Below are 16,231 nucleotides of genomic sequence, written 5' to 3'. Positions count from 1 at the left end.
CGAAGAAAGTGCGGGCAAGCTGTAGCAGAAGCCTATCCATGTCGTCCATGCCGCCTTTGAGGTCCCATCCACATTGATCCTACAAGCCAGAAAAACTTAGTGGGGTTGAAGGTCGAGTACTTCAGGTACAGTACATGATGGAGGGGCAGGGGGTGCCGTGTACATAGCCCCCTGCAAGGCAAGCTAAGACCCACCTCCCGGTACATCGCACTAGCCACCGCCTTGCACCGGTATTCTCACATACCGCTACCAGGTAGGAGTCAGTTTTTGGAGTGAAACTCTTCATTGCTTCTCAAAAGTCAACAATTGATATCGTGTTTTTGCAATGATATCAATCTCCAACAAACTCGATTGCCATGTTAGGAAATCTCTCGCCCGACCTCGTCAATTGCAAATGCAACAACTCTCAACTGCAAGGGGTGGTGTCGGAGTTGATCTACCAACCAGCCAGTTGGGGAAGAAGCCTGTGCTTTCTTTGGGGATGTCGCTTGCTCCAGGGTCCTCTTTTTTTGTTCTTGTTGATCTGTTGAATCCATGGACTTTTTTTTTCTGTGCTGGCAATTGAGCTTGTAGACTGGAGCTCCCACACCAAAGTACCAGTACATGAGCCCGTTATAGGTTGGTGCCAATCTAACACTTGCAAGAGGCGTTGTTCCCCCACCATGACACTCCAAGAAGTTTATGAACGGCTCAATTCAGTTCAAGAAAATCAACTCAGAACTGATGATCACAAGAGCAACAAGTATGGCTTATGGTTTCATGTAGAGAGACATAGGACGGCTTACTTTGAATCCTTTCTGTGTGAAACAGTGGGCTTCCAATGCGTAGGTGTGCATTGCCCATGAATTGCCGTTGAAGATCTTGCAGGATCGTCGGCATCTCATGGCCCTGAAATTCAAGCACGCCGTATCCGTATCGTCTTGTACGACAGTACAGTAATCGCCCTCTAGAGAAGGAAAATAAGCAAAACAGCCGCCACTGGGCATGACACAGACCAATTGACGGCTTTTCCAAGCTTATTGTACGAACGCTTGTTGGTTGTTGGTAGTCTGTACCATGTTGAGATCCGGCGTTTTCCAAGCCTTCCAACTGTAGAACCCTTTTTTCCAGGGATAACAGAGAATGAAAAGGCGGCATTGATCGTTGTTGGGTAGACACGCAGACACAACTGACTTAGAGCTAGCCCTACCGCTTGGTACTGTACGAGCTATACAGAAGAAATGAAACTCGACTCCCTGCACCTTAAGACATCACCTGCGGGAATGAAGCCACTTTCTCCTCCTGGTCTGTCCGATTGATGTTCCACAGATGGTCTGCAGTTCTAAACTGGGAACTCATCGCCATCCATAGCCTGACAGCCCGGTAGGCCTGAACTAGATAGGCCTGGGGCTCTTGTGCTCGTTAGGCCTAAGAGGTGTACAGTAGACTTGAAAGTTCGATTGAAAATTCGAAATCTATCCACCGAAAATCGGACGTAGATGCAGCAAGATGGACACTTGATCCCGCAACCAGCCGGGAGTTGTGGGCTGGTTCGAAGTGAACAGCGTGGAATGGATTGGGATAGCTGCAGTGAGATACAGTGAGATGAGATGAGGTGAGGTGAGGAGTGGAGATGGAGGGGGATGGAGGGGCAGGGCGGGCAGCTTAGACCAGGCCAAGTCGGGGGTGGCGTCTTCTGCAGGCGCTGACCACCATTGGTAGGGAAAAAGCCACCTCAATGGAAACCGTGAACTGCACTCACTCACTGCACTTCACCTTGGCTTGCCTGAGCATAGGTTGAGGCACGCACCCGACCTCAATGGGGGCTCACCGCAAGGTCAACCCATCACCCTTCCCCGGAACCCGAGTCAATCATTGCCAACCTCATCCAATGATAGGAAGCCTTCAGCCAGGGTTATGATGAGGATGATGTTGATATCGCAGATGCACCCCAAAAAAGGAAGCAAGCACAGAAAACAACTCAAGAAACGAAATTGGCCGAGAAACTGATAGAAGCTCTTTCGAATCTCGGGAAATTGAATAGAATTGGGTTTGGGTTGCGCTTGAGGTGGTAACTTAGCGTGGACGAGTAAATTGTTCGCTGCGGTTTTCGGCGGTGGTTAGGTTGTTTCGATTGACGTCTGTTGAATTTGACTTGTCGTACGTACGTAACTCAATGGATGCAGAGCCCAGGCTACCAGGTTGGTTGTCGTGTCGTCGGGTCGCCTCCCCCTGGTCCACTCAGGTCCTCAACAGCTTGGAGTGACATGAGCCATGTACCGGTACATGTCCAGCTCTCATCGCTTTTTTTGGATGAACCCTTCCTCCCGTCCCCAATGAATTTTGTTTTCAGGGCCCAGGTACCTCAGCCACGCGCCGATCGACCCTGTCGCTCCAGGTACCATCCACTGACCGCCCGCGCGCTCGCCGCTCGCCCCAGGCTACTGGATGGGCTCCAGGCTACCTAGCCCCCAGGCCCAGCACGCCAGCACGCCAGGTCACCCCTCCCCTCCTTCCATTCCGACCCCTCCATCCATTGAGACTCCACCCGCTTGTCTTCCCCTTGAGCTTCCATCCTTCAGGTCCAGTGGTTTTTTCGACCAGCGAGAGCTATTCACTCCTGTCTGGCTCCAACTCCCGCTTCTTTTTGCTCCTCCATTCTCACCTCTCTCATAGTCTTGAGCAATCATCAACTTTCTCTTCCTCTTCCTTTTGCCCCATCTCTTGTCATAATCTCTCCCTCTCCCTCCCAACCCTCAACTTCAACTTCATTGTCGCAGCCCACTTGAGCTTGTGTGCAGTGGTGAGTCTTTACCATTTTCCCCGCCGACCATCGTCAACTCTCGACTTCGAGCTGCAGCCAGTCGCAATTACAGTTGCTTTGCTTCGCTTGAGCATTGGCATTGCGCTGGTATAGATAGTCGTTGAACCCAATATTTTGACCAACTTACATTGGTTCTGGTTTCGACTTCCAACTTGATTGCACGCTTGCGAGACGACACTGCTGGTCCATCCTCGAATAAACGTCAAACAGACACTAACCCGCTCTCCCCAACCAGAATTGAATAAAAAAGGAATAAGCCGACACTCGCCAGCTCATTCCATCTTACCTTTTCTCCCGTTCCTCATCAACTCTTCATAATTCACAATGTCCGCCAAGTCGATTCTCGAGGCCGACGGCAAGGCCATCCTCAACTACCACCTCACCCGCGCCCCCGTTATCAAGGCCAGCCCTCTTCCTGCGCCTACCACTCACAACCCTCCCAGCAGACTCGCCTCGCTGCACTTCCCTGAGGATGCCAACGTTGACGATATCTTGAACCAGGCTGAGGTCACCTACCCTTGGCTTCTCCAGGCCGACGCCAAGTTCGTCGCCAAGCCCGATCAGCTCATCAAGCGACGAGGAAAGAGCGGTCTTCTGGCCCTCAACAAGTCCTGGCCTGAGGCTAAGGCTTGGGTTGCTGAGCGAGCCGGCAAGGAGCAGCAGGTTGAGCACACCACTGGTGTCTTGAGACAATTCCTCGTTGAGCCTTTCGTGCCCCATCCCCAAGACACTGAGTACTACATCAACATCAACTCAGTCCGTGATGTAAGTTGAAGACATGTTTCCCCTGCGTATGTGGATTGCCATCGGTCGATAAACTAGAAGTTCACGAGGTGAATATCTCGGGAAGAAGAAGGTATGAGGATGAAGGGGCTTGCAGTAACTTGTACTGCATGGTCGGCATTTCAAGCGTCGAATTGTGGGCTGGTTCGTACCTATACCGGTAATCATTCTTGAACCGAGACGGGCGAACGGATGCCGCGATAACAACTCTTCGAGGCCAACCCCTGGCCTTCTCGGACCCTTCCGACGGCAATCTACATACATGACCGATCTTCTGGTCTACTCCCAACTACCAAAACAACAAGATCAACTTACTAATCTATCCATCTATAGGGCGACTGGATTCTCTTCACCCACGAAGGTGGTGTTGATGTCGGTGATGTCGACGCTAAGGCTGAGAAGCTCTTGATCCCCGTCGACCTCGCTGAGTACCCCTCCAACGAGGAGATCGCTGCCACTCTCCTCAAGAAGGTCCCCGAGGGTGTCCACAACGTCCTCGTCGACTTCATCACCCGCCTATATGCCGTCTACGTCGACTGCCAATTCACCTACCTCGAGATCAACCCTCTCGTTGTTATCCCCAACGAGGATAAGACTTCTGCTGAGGTCCACTTCCTCGATCTTGCTGCCAAGCTCGACCAGACCGCTGATTTCGAGTGTGGTGTCAAGTGGGCTATTGCTCGATCTCCCGCCGCTCTGGGTCTTACCAACATTGCTCCTACTGCCGACGGCAAGATCAGCATCGATGCTGGCCCCCCTATGGAGTTCCCTGCTCCCTTCGGTCGTGAACTGACCAAGGAGGAGGCTTACATTGCTGATCTTGATGCTAAGACCGGTGCTTCTCTGAAGCTTACCGTCCTCAACGCCAAGGGCCGTATCTGGACACTGGTTGCTGGTGGTGGTGCTTCCGTTGTCTACGCTGATGCCATTGCTTCTGCTGGTTTCGCTGATGAGCTTGCCAACTACGGTGAGTACTCTGGTGCTCCCACAGAGTCTCAGACCTACCACTACGCCCGAACCGTCCTCGATCTCCTCCTCCGCGCTCCTCAGACCGAGGAGGGCAAGGTCCTCTTCATCGGTGGTGGTATTGCCAACTTCACCAACGTCGCCAGCACCTTCAAGGGTGTCATCCGAGCGCTGCGAGACTTCGCTCCTAAGCTGGTCGAGCACAAGACCTCTATCTGGGTGCGACGTGCCGGTCCCAACTACCAGGAGGGTCTCAAGAACATGAAGGCCGCCACTATGGAGCTCGGCCTCGACGCCAAGATCTTTGGCCCTGAGATGCACGTCTCTGGTATTGTCCCCTTGGCTCTTGTCCCTGGAAAGTGGGAGGAGAGCAAGGCGCAGGAGTTCCAGGCTTAAGAGGATAAAAACTTTACCAATTGGGTGGTATAGTATAAAGGGATGATGCGGGTATGAAATGAGATACCTGTCATGAACGACATTTTGTACTGCAAGATAGACAAACGGTTACCATGTGGTGCGTTGCAATTTCTAGGGCTTGGGACCAATAACGGTCGAACAAGCCGTGTATGGCAGTATTTGAGCTATGACGGAAAGAAAGCTAATAGATTTGATGACACTTATGGATTCGATGAATTTGTTCTGGTGACTATATTGACTGAGTTTTGTGAACTATGATTGAGATGTAACATCCATTGTCACTACCTACAATATCCGATATGACCGATGTCGACGTTACCTACAAACGCTTAAGATGTTTGCCTCCTAGCCTACATCGCATTGTTGTATCTAAGCTTCCACTGCATATAAGACCGTCTTAATAGTCGACACCAGAGTAACCATACCATTTCAAGGACAACGGATCTATCGAGTCTTGGATTACACAACTCTGCAATCCGATTCCTTTTTGGAAATATATCCTCCGCGGCGTCAACCTCGGGCCATCCAACTCGAATAACCGCTATGCCACTCTGCTTACAGCGCGCTCCTTCCTCTTTCAACTAAGCCTGCTTGCTTCGTGTGACCTTGAGTAGGGAGTTGTGGAAAGCTCAAGCCCTCTTGCGATCTCTGACTGTCTGGAAGCAAACAGGCCGGAGAAACGCAGCAAGAACCCGTCCCTGATGACCTTGCTTTGCTGATTCTATAGGTCGACTTAAACGGAGTGCGAAGAGACTACCAATGTCTTCTGTACACGATAAGATGGGGAGATTACGTATAGCTTGACTGGGTGATTCACTGGTGCCGGTCGGCATGTACAAACGCGCGAGACTTGTAGACTGTTGAAACCTTCTCTGCATCAGTGTTCAGACAAACAAGACTTTGCCTCAAGCTTATAAACCGAAACAAGCCCTTCGTTGAACCACTCCTGCAATCTTTCCTCTTTCCATCTCTTATTGCATATCCCCTCTGGGTGTTCGTTGCGTCTATGGAACGTCTACATCACCCTTGGGCTTGCATCAGTGGAGTCCTTAACTCAGACTTCATCTTTTACGGTCTTTGATCCTGATAACTGTGATTCTTTCCAGAGTCCTCGTCCCTATCTCAGAGCCTCCAGTTGCAAATCTCTTCCGACAGGTCAGTCGATATCACTCTTGTTCAGTGTCTCATACCTAGTCACCTCCTCGTATTGTAACTAACGTATAAGATCGCAGAATGCCTGAACACATTGACTACCATGACGGTGACGAAAACTACTACTCCAACTGCTGTATTGGATGCTGTCGTGCTGGCGACTTTGGGACTCATGATGGATGTGGTCCCTGCGACTGTCGACGATCGTTCAAACAGGATCACGACCAAAGCATCCACAGTGGGTGGAGTTTAGGTCAATACTACCCCGGTGAAAACGAACGCAAGAGGTCTTCATCGGTTGTCAATGAAGGAAGGTCCAAGAAACCCGAGCGGTTCGGGGGGTCGACAAAAGCAACTGAGCAGCGAACTCATGAAGTCGGAGGAAAGGGGGGCGATGACAAGGTTGCAACTGATAAGTCTACCGAGACCTCGAAAACAGCCCCAAAGTGAACCTCGAAGTAAACGAGAAGGACTCACTGAGTCAGCTTCATATCAGTGTTGGAACTCTGATCATAGTAATCATATGTCATTTCACGTACAACGATAACAATCACAATCACATCACAATACCGTCTGATGCATGATTTGAAAGTGAATTAACCAATAGTAAACAGTGTATTCATAGAATAAAGCTCATATCCCTGGGAAGCTTAAAGGAGCCTCTCCATGAGCAGGCTCGTGTTTCCGAGCCTCAGAAGTAGTTGCCCTAACACCAAAATGACGGGGGTGTGGTATCGTGTACTCTTTGCATCTTTAATAAATCAAAAACTTGTCGTCATGTCACCTTCCAACCGTCAATCCTGCACATCTCACACTTCCAACCTGCGCACGCCTGTTCCGGACAGGTTGCTTATAGCGCAAACATCATGACAGCCAGAGGAAAGGCCATGGCCCAGGTCAAGGGTCGGTTAAGGATAGCAGCATCTTCATCATCATCGCTACCCTTAGCATCTCCACTGTTGCCACTTGAGGAGTTACCGCTGTCGGTGCTGTTCTTATCGTCGGTAGTCTCGCTGCCAGTGTCCGCGTCGTTGTTACCAGACGCATTAGACTCGTCGTCCTTGAGAGGGACGACCTTGAGGTTCTTCATAGCAGTGCCATCAGCGTTGTTAACATCAAGCTTGACATTCCAGTCTGAGATTTTGACTATCTTTCCGCTGGGCTTGTTCTTAATACCGTTGTCGATCAGCTTCTGGGCGCCGGGAGGAACGTCGGGAATGGTGAAGTTGCTATCGAAGTTGCTGTCCTTGATGAGGCTAGTCTTGCACTCTGGGGCCTTGTTGGAGGAGGAGTTGCTTGCAGCCTTAGACTGCACCGACTCCCACTTGATTCTAGCAAACTGGTTCTTGAGGCGGTTGAAGTCACCGAGGACACTAAGCTTGTCATCATCGATCTTGACAAGGCCGTAGTTGTTTTCCTCTTCGGTATACTCGTAGACGACGCCACCGGAGAAGACCGTGTTCATCTTGCTGCCGTAGATGGCTTGGGTTTCGTTCCAGTAGCGGGGCTTGGGTTCAATGCAGCCGTATTCACTGAAGAAGATGGGGATAGAAGATGATTCAAACCCTGTGACAAGATCGTTGTAAGAAGAGCTCTCGAAAGTGGCCTCAGCACCACACCAGGAGTACGAGTTGAGGGCGAAAAGATCAGCACGGCTCATGTCGTCTTCATCATCGGAATCGGTACACTGCAGGTAGTTCCAGGTGTCAAACAGAACCTCGCGGACATCGGCGGCGGAATACCCAATAGGAATCTTGCGCTTCAAGTTGTTCTTGACGTAGTTCTTGAGATCGCGGGTCAGAGCACGAATGTACTGAGGGGCATCTTGAGCCGTGGCCTCGTCGTTGATGACCTCGTTTGCCGCGAAAAAGAGCAATGTGTTGGGGTAGTTTCCGAATGCCTCAAGAATGGCGAAGGTACGGTTGAGATAGTCAACGTGGTAGCTCTCCCAGGGTGCCAGGGAGTGCAGAGACTCGTGGGGTAGAGGAGAGTTAACGTCAATCATCATATACATGCCGGCCTGTGAGTAATGTCAGTAGAGTGTCACATACACCAACGATGTCACTTACAGCATTGAAAATACTGGCACATTCATCGTGGTTGACGTTGGGGTCAAGGTTGTAAACACGGATGGCATTAATACCAAGAATTTGCATAAGAGCAGCATCTCGCATACAGGTCTCCGCATGGCTCAGAGGGTCCTTTCCAGTGGAAGGGTCGTAGCCGGCACTGCCTCCAGGTTGGTAGGCCATACCAACAATCTGGAATTTGTTGCCAGTATCGGGGTTGACGAAGTCGGTTCCCTGGACCTCCAGAGGAGGAACGGCATTGACGACCGCGGCTCCAAGAGCCAACAGAGCGGCCTTGATCTAAATCGCATGTCAGTCAGTATGTGGTGTAACGAGGAGCAATGCGACCTGTAGAATAAGGTAGGTTGTGGCGCGACGGGGAGAGTACATACAAGCATGGCGATAACGTATTACTGAGTCTTGTATGTGATAATTTCTCCAAAAATCACGATAAATGTATTATTTGGTCGGTCAACGTCTCAGAAAGCCAGTCAAAGCGAGTTCGGTGCACAACAGAAAGTGTGTGAGATTTGTTGTTGACGATGTTGTTGGGAGGAAGAGAGTGAAGGCGAGCCACAGGCAAGATGTAGTAGTTGATGCGCCAAGTCCAGCAGCCTGTCGCACTCGGAAAGAGCGATAGGGAAAGAAACGAGGGACCACAATTCGATGAATGACGAAGTAATTAGCGAAAGAGTGAATGGGAAGAAGGAGCGAAGGTGGAGGAGAGGAAGGAATAAGAGTAGGAGTGGAAGTGGAAGTGGAAGTGACAGCGGAGGTCGAAGCGGGAAGGTAATCAAGAACCGTCTACCACTGACAGGCAGTGACAGTGACAAGCGATCGATCGAATTAAATGCGCCGCGCAGTGGATAAAGGATGAAGGAAAGGGCCGTTGAGTGGTACCAAGCAAACAGACACGGGGAAGGTGCAATATTACTGAGTGAATGGATGGATAATTGGCAATGGCTCAAATAAGAAAGAATACCGAGAGGTCAAGCCAGGATAGAAAGGGGATATCTCATCAACACAAGACACAACCTCTAACTACTAGGTATCTATGAGATAGGCACAATAGGTAGGTAGGTAACAGATGAGGTGAGCATAGGCCTGGGCCTGGGCTCAGGACCGCTTTCAGTCTATTACACCACTATCGGACATCCGGCCATGGCATTTTGGATTTAGCATGCGAATAAATCAAGTTCCGGCAGGAGCCAAGACCCAAGCCAAGCCGATTAGCCAGTATAAATTATACGAGATGCATGTGTATCTGATTGGTAAAGTAAACAAAATAGTCTACCATCAAATAGTCAGGTCGACATAGTAGTGACTTGGAATATCTGCAAACTCTGTTTCTCACTTTTCTCAACTCAAATCCCTCTTAATCTTTCCTCTTGCCCAAACTAGAAAGAACACAGAATTGCACTTATTACAGTACCCTGGTTGCCATGGGTCCTGGACCTAGTCAAGTCGGTTGCCAGGGTCAGATAGCGGCGCTTGAAGAGAAAGCACTTGGCAGTATTAGGAAGAGAAAATTCGCTTTACCGTTTGCAGTCTAGAGTCGGTCATTTGAACAAGGAGAATGGGGTCAACCAAGACGGATTTACGGGAATGACTGGACAGAAAGCGTCTGAGACAAGAGTCTTGGTTCTTGGAGGCGGCTGAGAACAGAAACCAGCGCCTGTATCAGAAAGTCTAATTCCTAGAAAAGCAAGATTCGAATCTCAAACTCAATTGGTGAATCTTCATTCGTCAAGCCACTCTAAACGCCATGCTGAGATCTACCATTCACTGTTGATGAATGACAAGTGACCGTTTAAAGAGTCCATGGCAAGGTCCCACCACGTTTCATTCAGACAGACACCCTTGCAACATTCACCCACCGCAATCTCAAGTTTCCAGAAGTTTAAAATTACTGGCAACTTCTGTCAAATCTCTCATCAACCTCAACTTCCTTGGCCTCAACTCCAGAATATCGTCATTCTGGACGTCGGTCAAGGACAAGCGATCTTTGCTCTTCATATCACTTGGTTTGTGCGGCCAAGATATGCCCAGGCTTGGACAACAAATATCACATCTGTTTGCAGCAGAAACAGTCGAGTCGAGATCGTCACTCATACATATGTACGTATCACTATTTGATGTTGCAGTGAATCGTTACCCACTGCCACTCTCTTACCTTTTAGGGTACTGTTCAAGAGCCAATAGTATAACAAGAATCATTCTGAGGCTCAAGATATGCAACTGTTTAACCTCAAAACACAACAGCAGTAACACCTGATCAAGTAGCGATTCAGTGACATGAATCAAATATCCCTGATACCATGTGACAGCGCATTGATGTACTCGGGCTTTCAATCCTCATTAGTCCAGCTCAGACGGGCGTCTTTACCCTCAACTTTAGCGTGTCTCTTCACGATCCCTTCATTTTCTCTGTCTGCATCCTCCTTTTTGATACTGGACACTTTACGCCCTCGTAAATGAGCACGGGCTATCGATGCCCCCACGATGCGGAAGCTACCCCATCAATAATTAATGGGCGCTTCATAGCGCATTAAGTTGAAACTTGGAAACCGAGACTTGGTGGCAGGGATCGCAACCCACGAGCCTTTTTATTGTGGTTTCTCGACCCTGTGCGTTTTGTCTAGTTCCTATGAGTTGCGATAAATCATTCCGGGCGATACGTGCTCCGGATATAACGATCACTACGTCACTGTGTTTTATCATAGATTAAAGTCTTGGTATTTATTCAGTTATTCAGTGGCCAATGTCAAGACTAGATATAGAATGAAAACTAGGGGTACTTAGTGATAGATAAGTTCTCGTTTGTTTCCTATCTGCAAGTTCCAGTCGATCCTAGGTCAACTGACTTCCATCCATATGAATGTTGGTTGGTCAAAGACTTCCCATGCTATGCCAAGTCCGTCCAACGCACAATTACACGAGATCTATCCAGTGATCAATCTGAAAAAGAGAAGAAAGCAGCTGTCTCATGTCCTGCATGCTCAATCGGCACATGTTGAGGTCTCACTAAGAAAACAAACCAAGTTGCTTCGAATTACCCTACATCACTATATACAGTCAATTTGCAAACGGACATTCTATGTGGACATACGTGATTCGGGCTCGCAAAACCATTCGTGCCGTATACAACACACTCCCCAGCAGCTGGAATGGTGCCTGGGCAGTCTGTTTAGTACGCCAACACCCAACTCAACCTTGACACGAGGTTGAGAGTATTATCACCAACTTCCAACTCACGATCATACACGTTCAGGACACAAAAAGTACGTCAGAAACTCCAATGGAATTGATACACTATGTAGGCAACGAAACTAACTCCAGATTAGAGTATGGGGTAATCGGTCTTATTAAAGCATAAAAAAAGGCCAAATAGCTCTCCGGGGTAACACTGAAAGAAAAAGAAGAAAGTCGTGTACAGCTTCGATACGGACTGACTAGCAGACACTTCCAGAGGCATGTAACCACGAGACGAGTCTCTGGACCCCAACTGACCAGATCCCGTCTCCTTGGTCCATACCTCATAAGATTACTGCTCCCGTCCTTGCTCGCATGCCGATGTCATCGAAATGATGTGAAGCTTTCGGAAGTTCACCATGGTTTCGTCAACCAAAGCACTTCTGAAAAAGCAATTACTTTTGGGTTGCTCTACATCAGGCCGTGAAATATATGGAGTGTCGTAACATATGCGGGCTATCGAGCTGCCCCGAGACGCCGTCGCTCCATCGCCAGCACAACTTCAAACAGAAAGTCAGCTTAGTAGCCGTTCATCGTCATTCGTTGCGAGTTTCGGCTCAACTCGCGATCGGCGGCAGGGCTGATGGGTCGGCTGCTAGCACCACCGTGAGCACTGCTTTCCTTGAGGGCAAGCAGTTGCTTGGCACGGAAGGTCTCGTAGTGGATCTGAGATGTAGTCTCAATAAGATCCTGGAGGTGGGTTCGGAGGAGGAAGTCTCGCAGGTAGACGAATTCGCAGTGAGTCTCGTCCTCGACGTTGATGACACCCCATCGGTTCTGACGGCCGCGAACCTGCTTACCGTTGACGATGATCGACTTCTCGGATCCGACAACGGCGAAGGGAACAAGGTTCTGCCATACGTTAGCATTCGTCCTATTAGTGTCGAGCCAGTTATGGACCTACCTTGATCTGACCGTTCAAAGCACGCTCCTCATCGTCAAACTCCTCGTTGTCGTAGGGGTACATCTTAAGGTTGTGGAAAGCGAACTCCTCCTTGATGCGCTCCTTGAACTCCTGACGCTCCTCAACAGTCAGGGTGTCGGCCTTGGCGATGACAGGGACGACGTTGACAACATCTGAAAGCTTCTTCAGAACAACAATATCGATGGGCTTAAGAGAGTGGCCTGAAGGCTGGATGAAGAAGAGACAGCAGTGGATACGGGTATCCTGGATGTAGCGCTCTCGCTGTGCAGTGAGCTCCTTGCGCAAGTACGCGGAGTGCTGATCCTTGATGTACTTGACGATGGGGTCCCAACAGCGGTCGTTGTTGACGAGATCACCGTAGCCGGGGGTATCAACGATGTTGAGTCTAAGTCGGACACCGTTCTCCTCAATGTTGTGGGAAACGGCCTGGATCTCGGTGGTCTGGCGGATGGGCTCGTCGGGTTGGAAGCGACCCTTGGAGTCGATCAGGTGAGAAGCGAAGATGGTGTTGATGAGCGTCGACTTGCCCATACCGGTTTGACCTACAATGCGCAAGATATATTAGCATACGAGCTTGACCGCATACAAACTGACTGCCGTATCACCAGCATCACACCACGGTAGTTGGCGCAATTGAGGCGGGCCTGCGGCGGGCAGTTGTGCAAAGACTTACCAACGCAGATGACGTTGAACTGGAAACCACGCTTCAAGAGCTTCTTCTCAATCTGAGAAGTGATGCTGTCGAAACCGACATGGCTCTGGGGGTAGATAGTGTTGGGAGGAGCGGCCATCTTGAATAATTCGTCGACACTTGTTAAATTAAGCAGTGAACGTAGATAAGAGTTGGACCTTGGGAATGTCGAAGATATTCCAAGAAAGAATGACTGGACTCGAAGCAACAAAGGACAAGACGAGCACACAAGCTAAAGTGACGCCTGGAGATGTAGTGAAGCTGGAGTTGGAGATTTAGGAGAGGCTTGAACACGACGGGATGCTAGGGGGAACTTTTCGGGCACTGGGCTGCTGCTCCTGCCACCTTAGCAAACAATTTCCGTACTGGAAGGGAGGTGTCAGGGAGCAGGGAGGTCCAGGGTCCCAAAGAAAGGGGGAAAGCGCGTTTGGAGCTCTTCATTGGTTGAAACGGGTCTGTGCGCAAGTTAGCTGATGATTGGCCCGCCGGCACTTTGGGGAAAAGACCAGGCCATCAGACTTTTGACAGTCGGAATCTGAATTGAAGCCCTGCGCATTTTGATCATCGCGACTCCAATTCGAGTTCAACAACCGACGGACCGATCAATTTGTCCTGTCTTGCCAGACATCGGTCGTCTACGAACCCATAGCTACGAATCGACCAATTGAGTTTGACTCGGTTCAACACTCCGGCCTGCGACTGTCTCAATTTAACTCTGCCGGTACCGCCAAATTCGATATATCTCCATCATCATAATTCGACGTACACCTCGCTATCAAGATGGCTTCCGCACTCCTCCCCCGACTCTCTTCGCCGACCCTGCTTTCTGCGGTCTCTTTCCGAACATTCAGCCAGAAGCTCTTCCCCACGTTGTCGATTGCGATCCCCGGTGTCTCTCTGAACCTCCCCACCATTGATGATATCTGGGAGTCTGTACTACGAGCTGTGCCCAAGAACAAGGTCTCCCACTCGAAGAAGCGATCCAGACAAATGGCTGGCAAGGCCTTGAAGGACCAGAATGGCCTGTGCAAGTGCCCTGGATGTGGACAACCCAAGCGCACACATCGGTTATGTCAACATTGTCTTGAAGGTACGTTATGGTTGCCTATACCATTCATTAACCTGGGAACAAGCCCTAACAGAGTGCAGAAATGAAGCAAATGTGGCGACAGGACTACCCCAGCAACAGACCAGAATAAAAGAGAGACAATGGAATATTGATGATTTACTGTAACAAGAATTTGTATAGTCACCACGGGATCATGCATACCACGGGCGTTTTGGCTCGTTTGAGCCTTGTAGGAATATGAACAACAAGTAAAAGTTTAGACCAAATGCGTTCCCTTTCAGCCCTTATTGAATTATAGCAAGGCGTTCGTGATGATAGACAGTGCCAGCTTATGGTATAGCGTTGCCTGTTTACTGTATCCTTGACGTGTGATACTCTGATATTGCGTTCCTACAGTACTATTTATTCAGTTCCTATTGCACCCTTGATAGGTATTCAGGATATTGCTGTATGGATGTGGTTGCTTTCCTTCTATTCTGGAGCTGGAGCTCTGCTTAAATGACCCTTTGATGCCCCACCTTGTAGCATTCGCAGCTCCCCCAGTCAATCACTTTCATTCATACACAACGTCATACTAAAAAGTGAAGAAAACACGCTCTTTGGACTGAGGTGGGAGTTATGGTAAGTTGTGATACAAACAATCTCGAAGGCAATAGGCATGATCTAACTTTATCAGTCGAAACAATATTTGACCACGCATACCGTGGATAATGGTGAGCATTACCTCCCCGCCGCGGGGTGACAATATGCAATACTTCGCCTTGAAAGACCAGCTTACTGAGAGCGTATAGCCCACATCACCGACATCTTCTCTATTGCGACCACACCCAAGGCCGTGATATCAGGCAGTGGCTCTTCCACGCTGCATATCCATGACACCACTGATCCTTCATTCCCGCTCAAGCAGTCCATTTCAGATGCGCACAAGCTAGGGTGCCACCACGTGTGCGCCTCACGGAACGGCAACGTTGCAGCGAGTGCTGGCTTTGGAGGCGAGGTGAAGGTTTGGAAAGTCAACAACGACACCGGTGAATGGAGCCTGGGTGGTGAGATCTCAGGAGCGTCATCATCAAAGCCCGGCGAGGCCTGGGCGCTGGCGCTTAGTGAAGATGGCTCTTACCTTGCAAGCACTACCAATGACGGGCGAATTAACGTCTGGGACATTGTTGATGAAAAGATGCCCAAGATCCGCGAGTACGAAACTGGAAGCGCTGGCTCAGGCAGCTTCGGCATGTCTGTGGACTTGAGCCGGGATGGTAAATTCACAGCTAGCGGACACCAGAACGGTTCTGTCTACATCTTCAACAACGACACAGGGAGAGTCTTGTACTCGCTTTCTGGTAGGCTTCGTTAAGCTACTTCTATTGACTTCCACTGACATAACCCGTTAGGTCTTGCGAAGCCTGTGCGATCTGTTGCCTTTTCTCCAGGTAGTTCCCGACTTGCTGCAGCAGGTGACGCTGGCATCATCGCACTCTACGACATGAAGCGCGGAGAGCACGTTGGTAACCTGACGGGTCACTCTTCATGGATTACTTGTCTTGACTGGAGTGACACTGGAGAATACCTCCTAAGTGGATCTATGGATGGAAAGGTGAAGGTCTGGTCGGTCGAACGCTCTGCTTGCGTTGCTACACACAGTGAGACGGACAAGGCCCTTTGGTCGGTGAAGTGGCTGCCAAAGACTGTGAGGAGTGAGATGTTCTGCACGGCTGGTGCCAACAGGAGCCTCACTTTCTACCGGGAGGCTACTGGAGGTTAATGATGGCGTTGGATAGATGTCTGCTTTCATATCAGGAGCGGCAAGTTCAAAGACAAAATCACTAGACGAGAAATGAATCAACTGCAAAGACAGCAAGCTATCAAGAGAGGATGTAACTTTTAGATGATTTGTCTACAACCACCGGACACTGTCTCGGGAGTATCAGAAAAGACGATTCTTGAGTCACAGTTCGGGATGTCCAAATAAAGAGTAAGCCGTTTCAACTGCATCATACGGATAGTAGCCCAATACTCTTTTACCAAAGCTTTCTTCATGGACTCATCATCATGTCTATCTCTCCAGTGGCTGGGGAGGTTGGGCTTAATGATATGATGTAACTGA

General features: G+C 49.6%; 6 protein-coding genes across 6 annotated transcripts; 4 read left to right on the top strand and 2 right to left on the bottom strand.

Annotated features, from left to right (window-relative positions):
- The first annotated feature begins 2,898 nt into the window (after positions 1-2,898).
- On the top strand, positions 2,899-5,014 carry B0J16DRAFT_53636 (uncharacterized protein). The gene is made up of 2 exons (XM_046134022.1): positions 2,899-3,568; positions 3,920-5,014. Exons 1-2 carry the CDS (start codon positions 3,128-3,130, stop codon positions 4,946-4,948), a joined length of 1,470 nt encoding a protein of 489 aa, XP_045985986.1. The 5' UTR covers positions 2,899-3,127; the 3' UTR covers positions 4,949-5,014.
- A 1,188-nt stretch (positions 5,015-6,202) lies between these two features.
- Positions 6,203-6,571, top strand: B0J16DRAFT_410825 (uncharacterized protein; the record flags this gene model as incomplete). The annotated part of the gene is made up of 1 exon (XM_046133187.1): positions 6,203-6,571. One exon carries the CDS (start codon positions 6,203-6,205, stop codon positions 6,569-6,571), a length of 369 nt encoding a protein of 122 aa, XP_045985985.1.
- Positions 6,572-6,713: 142 nt separating this feature from the next.
- B0J16DRAFT_53610 (Glucanosyltransferase-domain-containing protein) lies at positions 6,714-8,979 on the bottom strand. Its single transcript, XM_046134021.1, has 3 exons — positions 8,583-8,979; positions 8,191-8,490; positions 6,714-8,141 (listed from the first exon to the last, which is right to left on the bottom strand). The coding sequence occupies exons 1-3, from the start codon at positions 8,586-8,588 to the stop codon at positions 6,972-6,974; spliced, it is 1,476 nt and encodes a 491-aa protein (XP_045985984.1). The 5' UTR covers positions 8,589-8,979; the 3' UTR covers positions 6,714-6,971.
- A 2,866-nt stretch (positions 8,980-11,845) lies between these two features.
- B0J16DRAFT_53575 (Septin-type guanine nucleotide-binding (G) domain-containing protein) lies at positions 11,846-13,245 on the bottom strand. Its single transcript, XM_046134020.1, has 3 exons — positions 13,041-13,245; positions 12,347-12,909; positions 11,846-12,294 (listed from the first exon to the last, which is right to left on the bottom strand). Exons 1-3 carry the CDS (start codon positions 13,156-13,158, stop codon positions 11,962-11,964), a joined length of 1,014 nt encoding a protein of 337 aa, XP_045985983.1. The 5' UTR covers positions 13,159-13,245; the 3' UTR covers positions 11,846-11,961.
- A 335-nt stretch (positions 13,246-13,580) lies between these two features.
- B0J16DRAFT_53566 (uncharacterized protein) lies at positions 13,581-14,282 on the top strand. The gene is made up of 2 exons (XM_046134019.1): positions 13,581-14,148; positions 14,208-14,282. The coding sequence occupies exons 1-2, from the start codon at positions 13,839-13,841 to the stop codon at positions 14,255-14,257; spliced, it is 360 nt and encodes a 119-aa protein (XP_045985982.1). The 5' UTR covers positions 13,581-13,838; the 3' UTR covers positions 14,258-14,282.
- A 395-nt stretch (positions 14,283-14,677) lies between these two features.
- On the top strand, positions 14,678-16,176 carry B0J16DRAFT_299347 (WD40-repeat-containing domain protein). Its single transcript, XM_046124532.1, has 4 exons — positions 14,678-14,748; positions 14,804-14,840; positions 14,919-15,467; positions 15,519-16,176. Exons 1-4 carry the CDS (start codon positions 14,746-14,748, stop codon positions 15,887-15,889), a joined length of 960 nt encoding a protein of 319 aa, XP_045985981.1. The 5' UTR covers positions 14,678-14,745; the 3' UTR covers positions 15,890-16,176.
- The last annotated feature ends 55 nt before the right edge of the window (positions 16,177-16,231 follow it).

The sequence above is a fragment of the Fusarium flagelliforme genome, assembly GCF_020744385.1.
Source record: "Fusarium flagelliforme strain FIESC 12 MPI-CAGE-AA-0113 chromosome Unknown B0J16scaffold_2, whole genome shotgun sequence".
NCBI lineage: Eukaryota > Fungi > Ascomycota > Sordariomycetes > Hypocreales > Nectriaceae > Fusarium > Fusarium flagelliforme.
This window is presented reverse-complemented; position numbering and strand designations above follow the sequence as displayed.

Bases quoted from the DNA above. Each gene is read 5' to 3' on its own strand.
- B0J16DRAFT_53610 (XM_046134021.1), bottom strand. The intron at 8,142-8,190 runs GTAAGTGACATC...CATTACTCACAG, and splicing joins GTGCCAGTATTTTCAATGCT to GCCGGCATGTATATGATGAT.
- B0J16DRAFT_53566 (XM_046134019.1), top strand. From the start codon at position 13,839: ATGGCTTCCGCACTCCTCCCCCGACTCTCTTCGCCGACCCTGCTTTCT. The intron at 14,149-14,207 runs GTACGTTATGGT...AACAGAGTGCAG, and splicing joins ATGTCAACATTGTCTTGAAG to AAATGAAGCAAATGTGGCGA.
- B0J16DRAFT_53636 (XM_046134022.1), top strand. From the start codon at position 3,128: ATGTCCGCCAAGTCGATTCTCGAGGCCGACGGCAAGGCCATCCTCAAC. The intron at 3,569-3,919 runs GTAAGTTGAAGA...ATCCATCTATAG, and splicing joins ACATCAACTCAGTCCGTGAT to GGCGACTGGATTCTCTTCAC.
- B0J16DRAFT_299347 (XM_046124532.1), top strand. The intron at 14,841-14,918 runs GTGAGCATTACC...GAGAGCGTATAG, and splicing joins CACGCATACCGTGGATAATG to CCCACATCACCGACATCTTC. The intron at 15,468-15,518 runs GTAGGCTTCGTT...ATAACCCGTTAG, and splicing joins AGTCTTGTACTCGCTTTCTG to GTCTTGCGAAGCCTGTGCGA.
- B0J16DRAFT_53575 (XM_046134020.1), bottom strand. From the start codon at position 13,158: ATGGCCGCTCCTCCCAACACTATCTACCCCCAGAGCCATGTCGGTTTC. The intron at 12,910-13,040 runs GTAAGTCTTTGC...TGCGCATTGTAG, and splicing joins GTTCAACGTCATCTGCGTTG to GTCAAACCGGTATGGGCAAG. The intron at 12,295-12,346 runs GTAGGTCCATAA...AACGTATGGCAG, and splicing joins CTTTGAACGGTCAGATCAAG to AACCTTGTTCCCTTCGCCGT.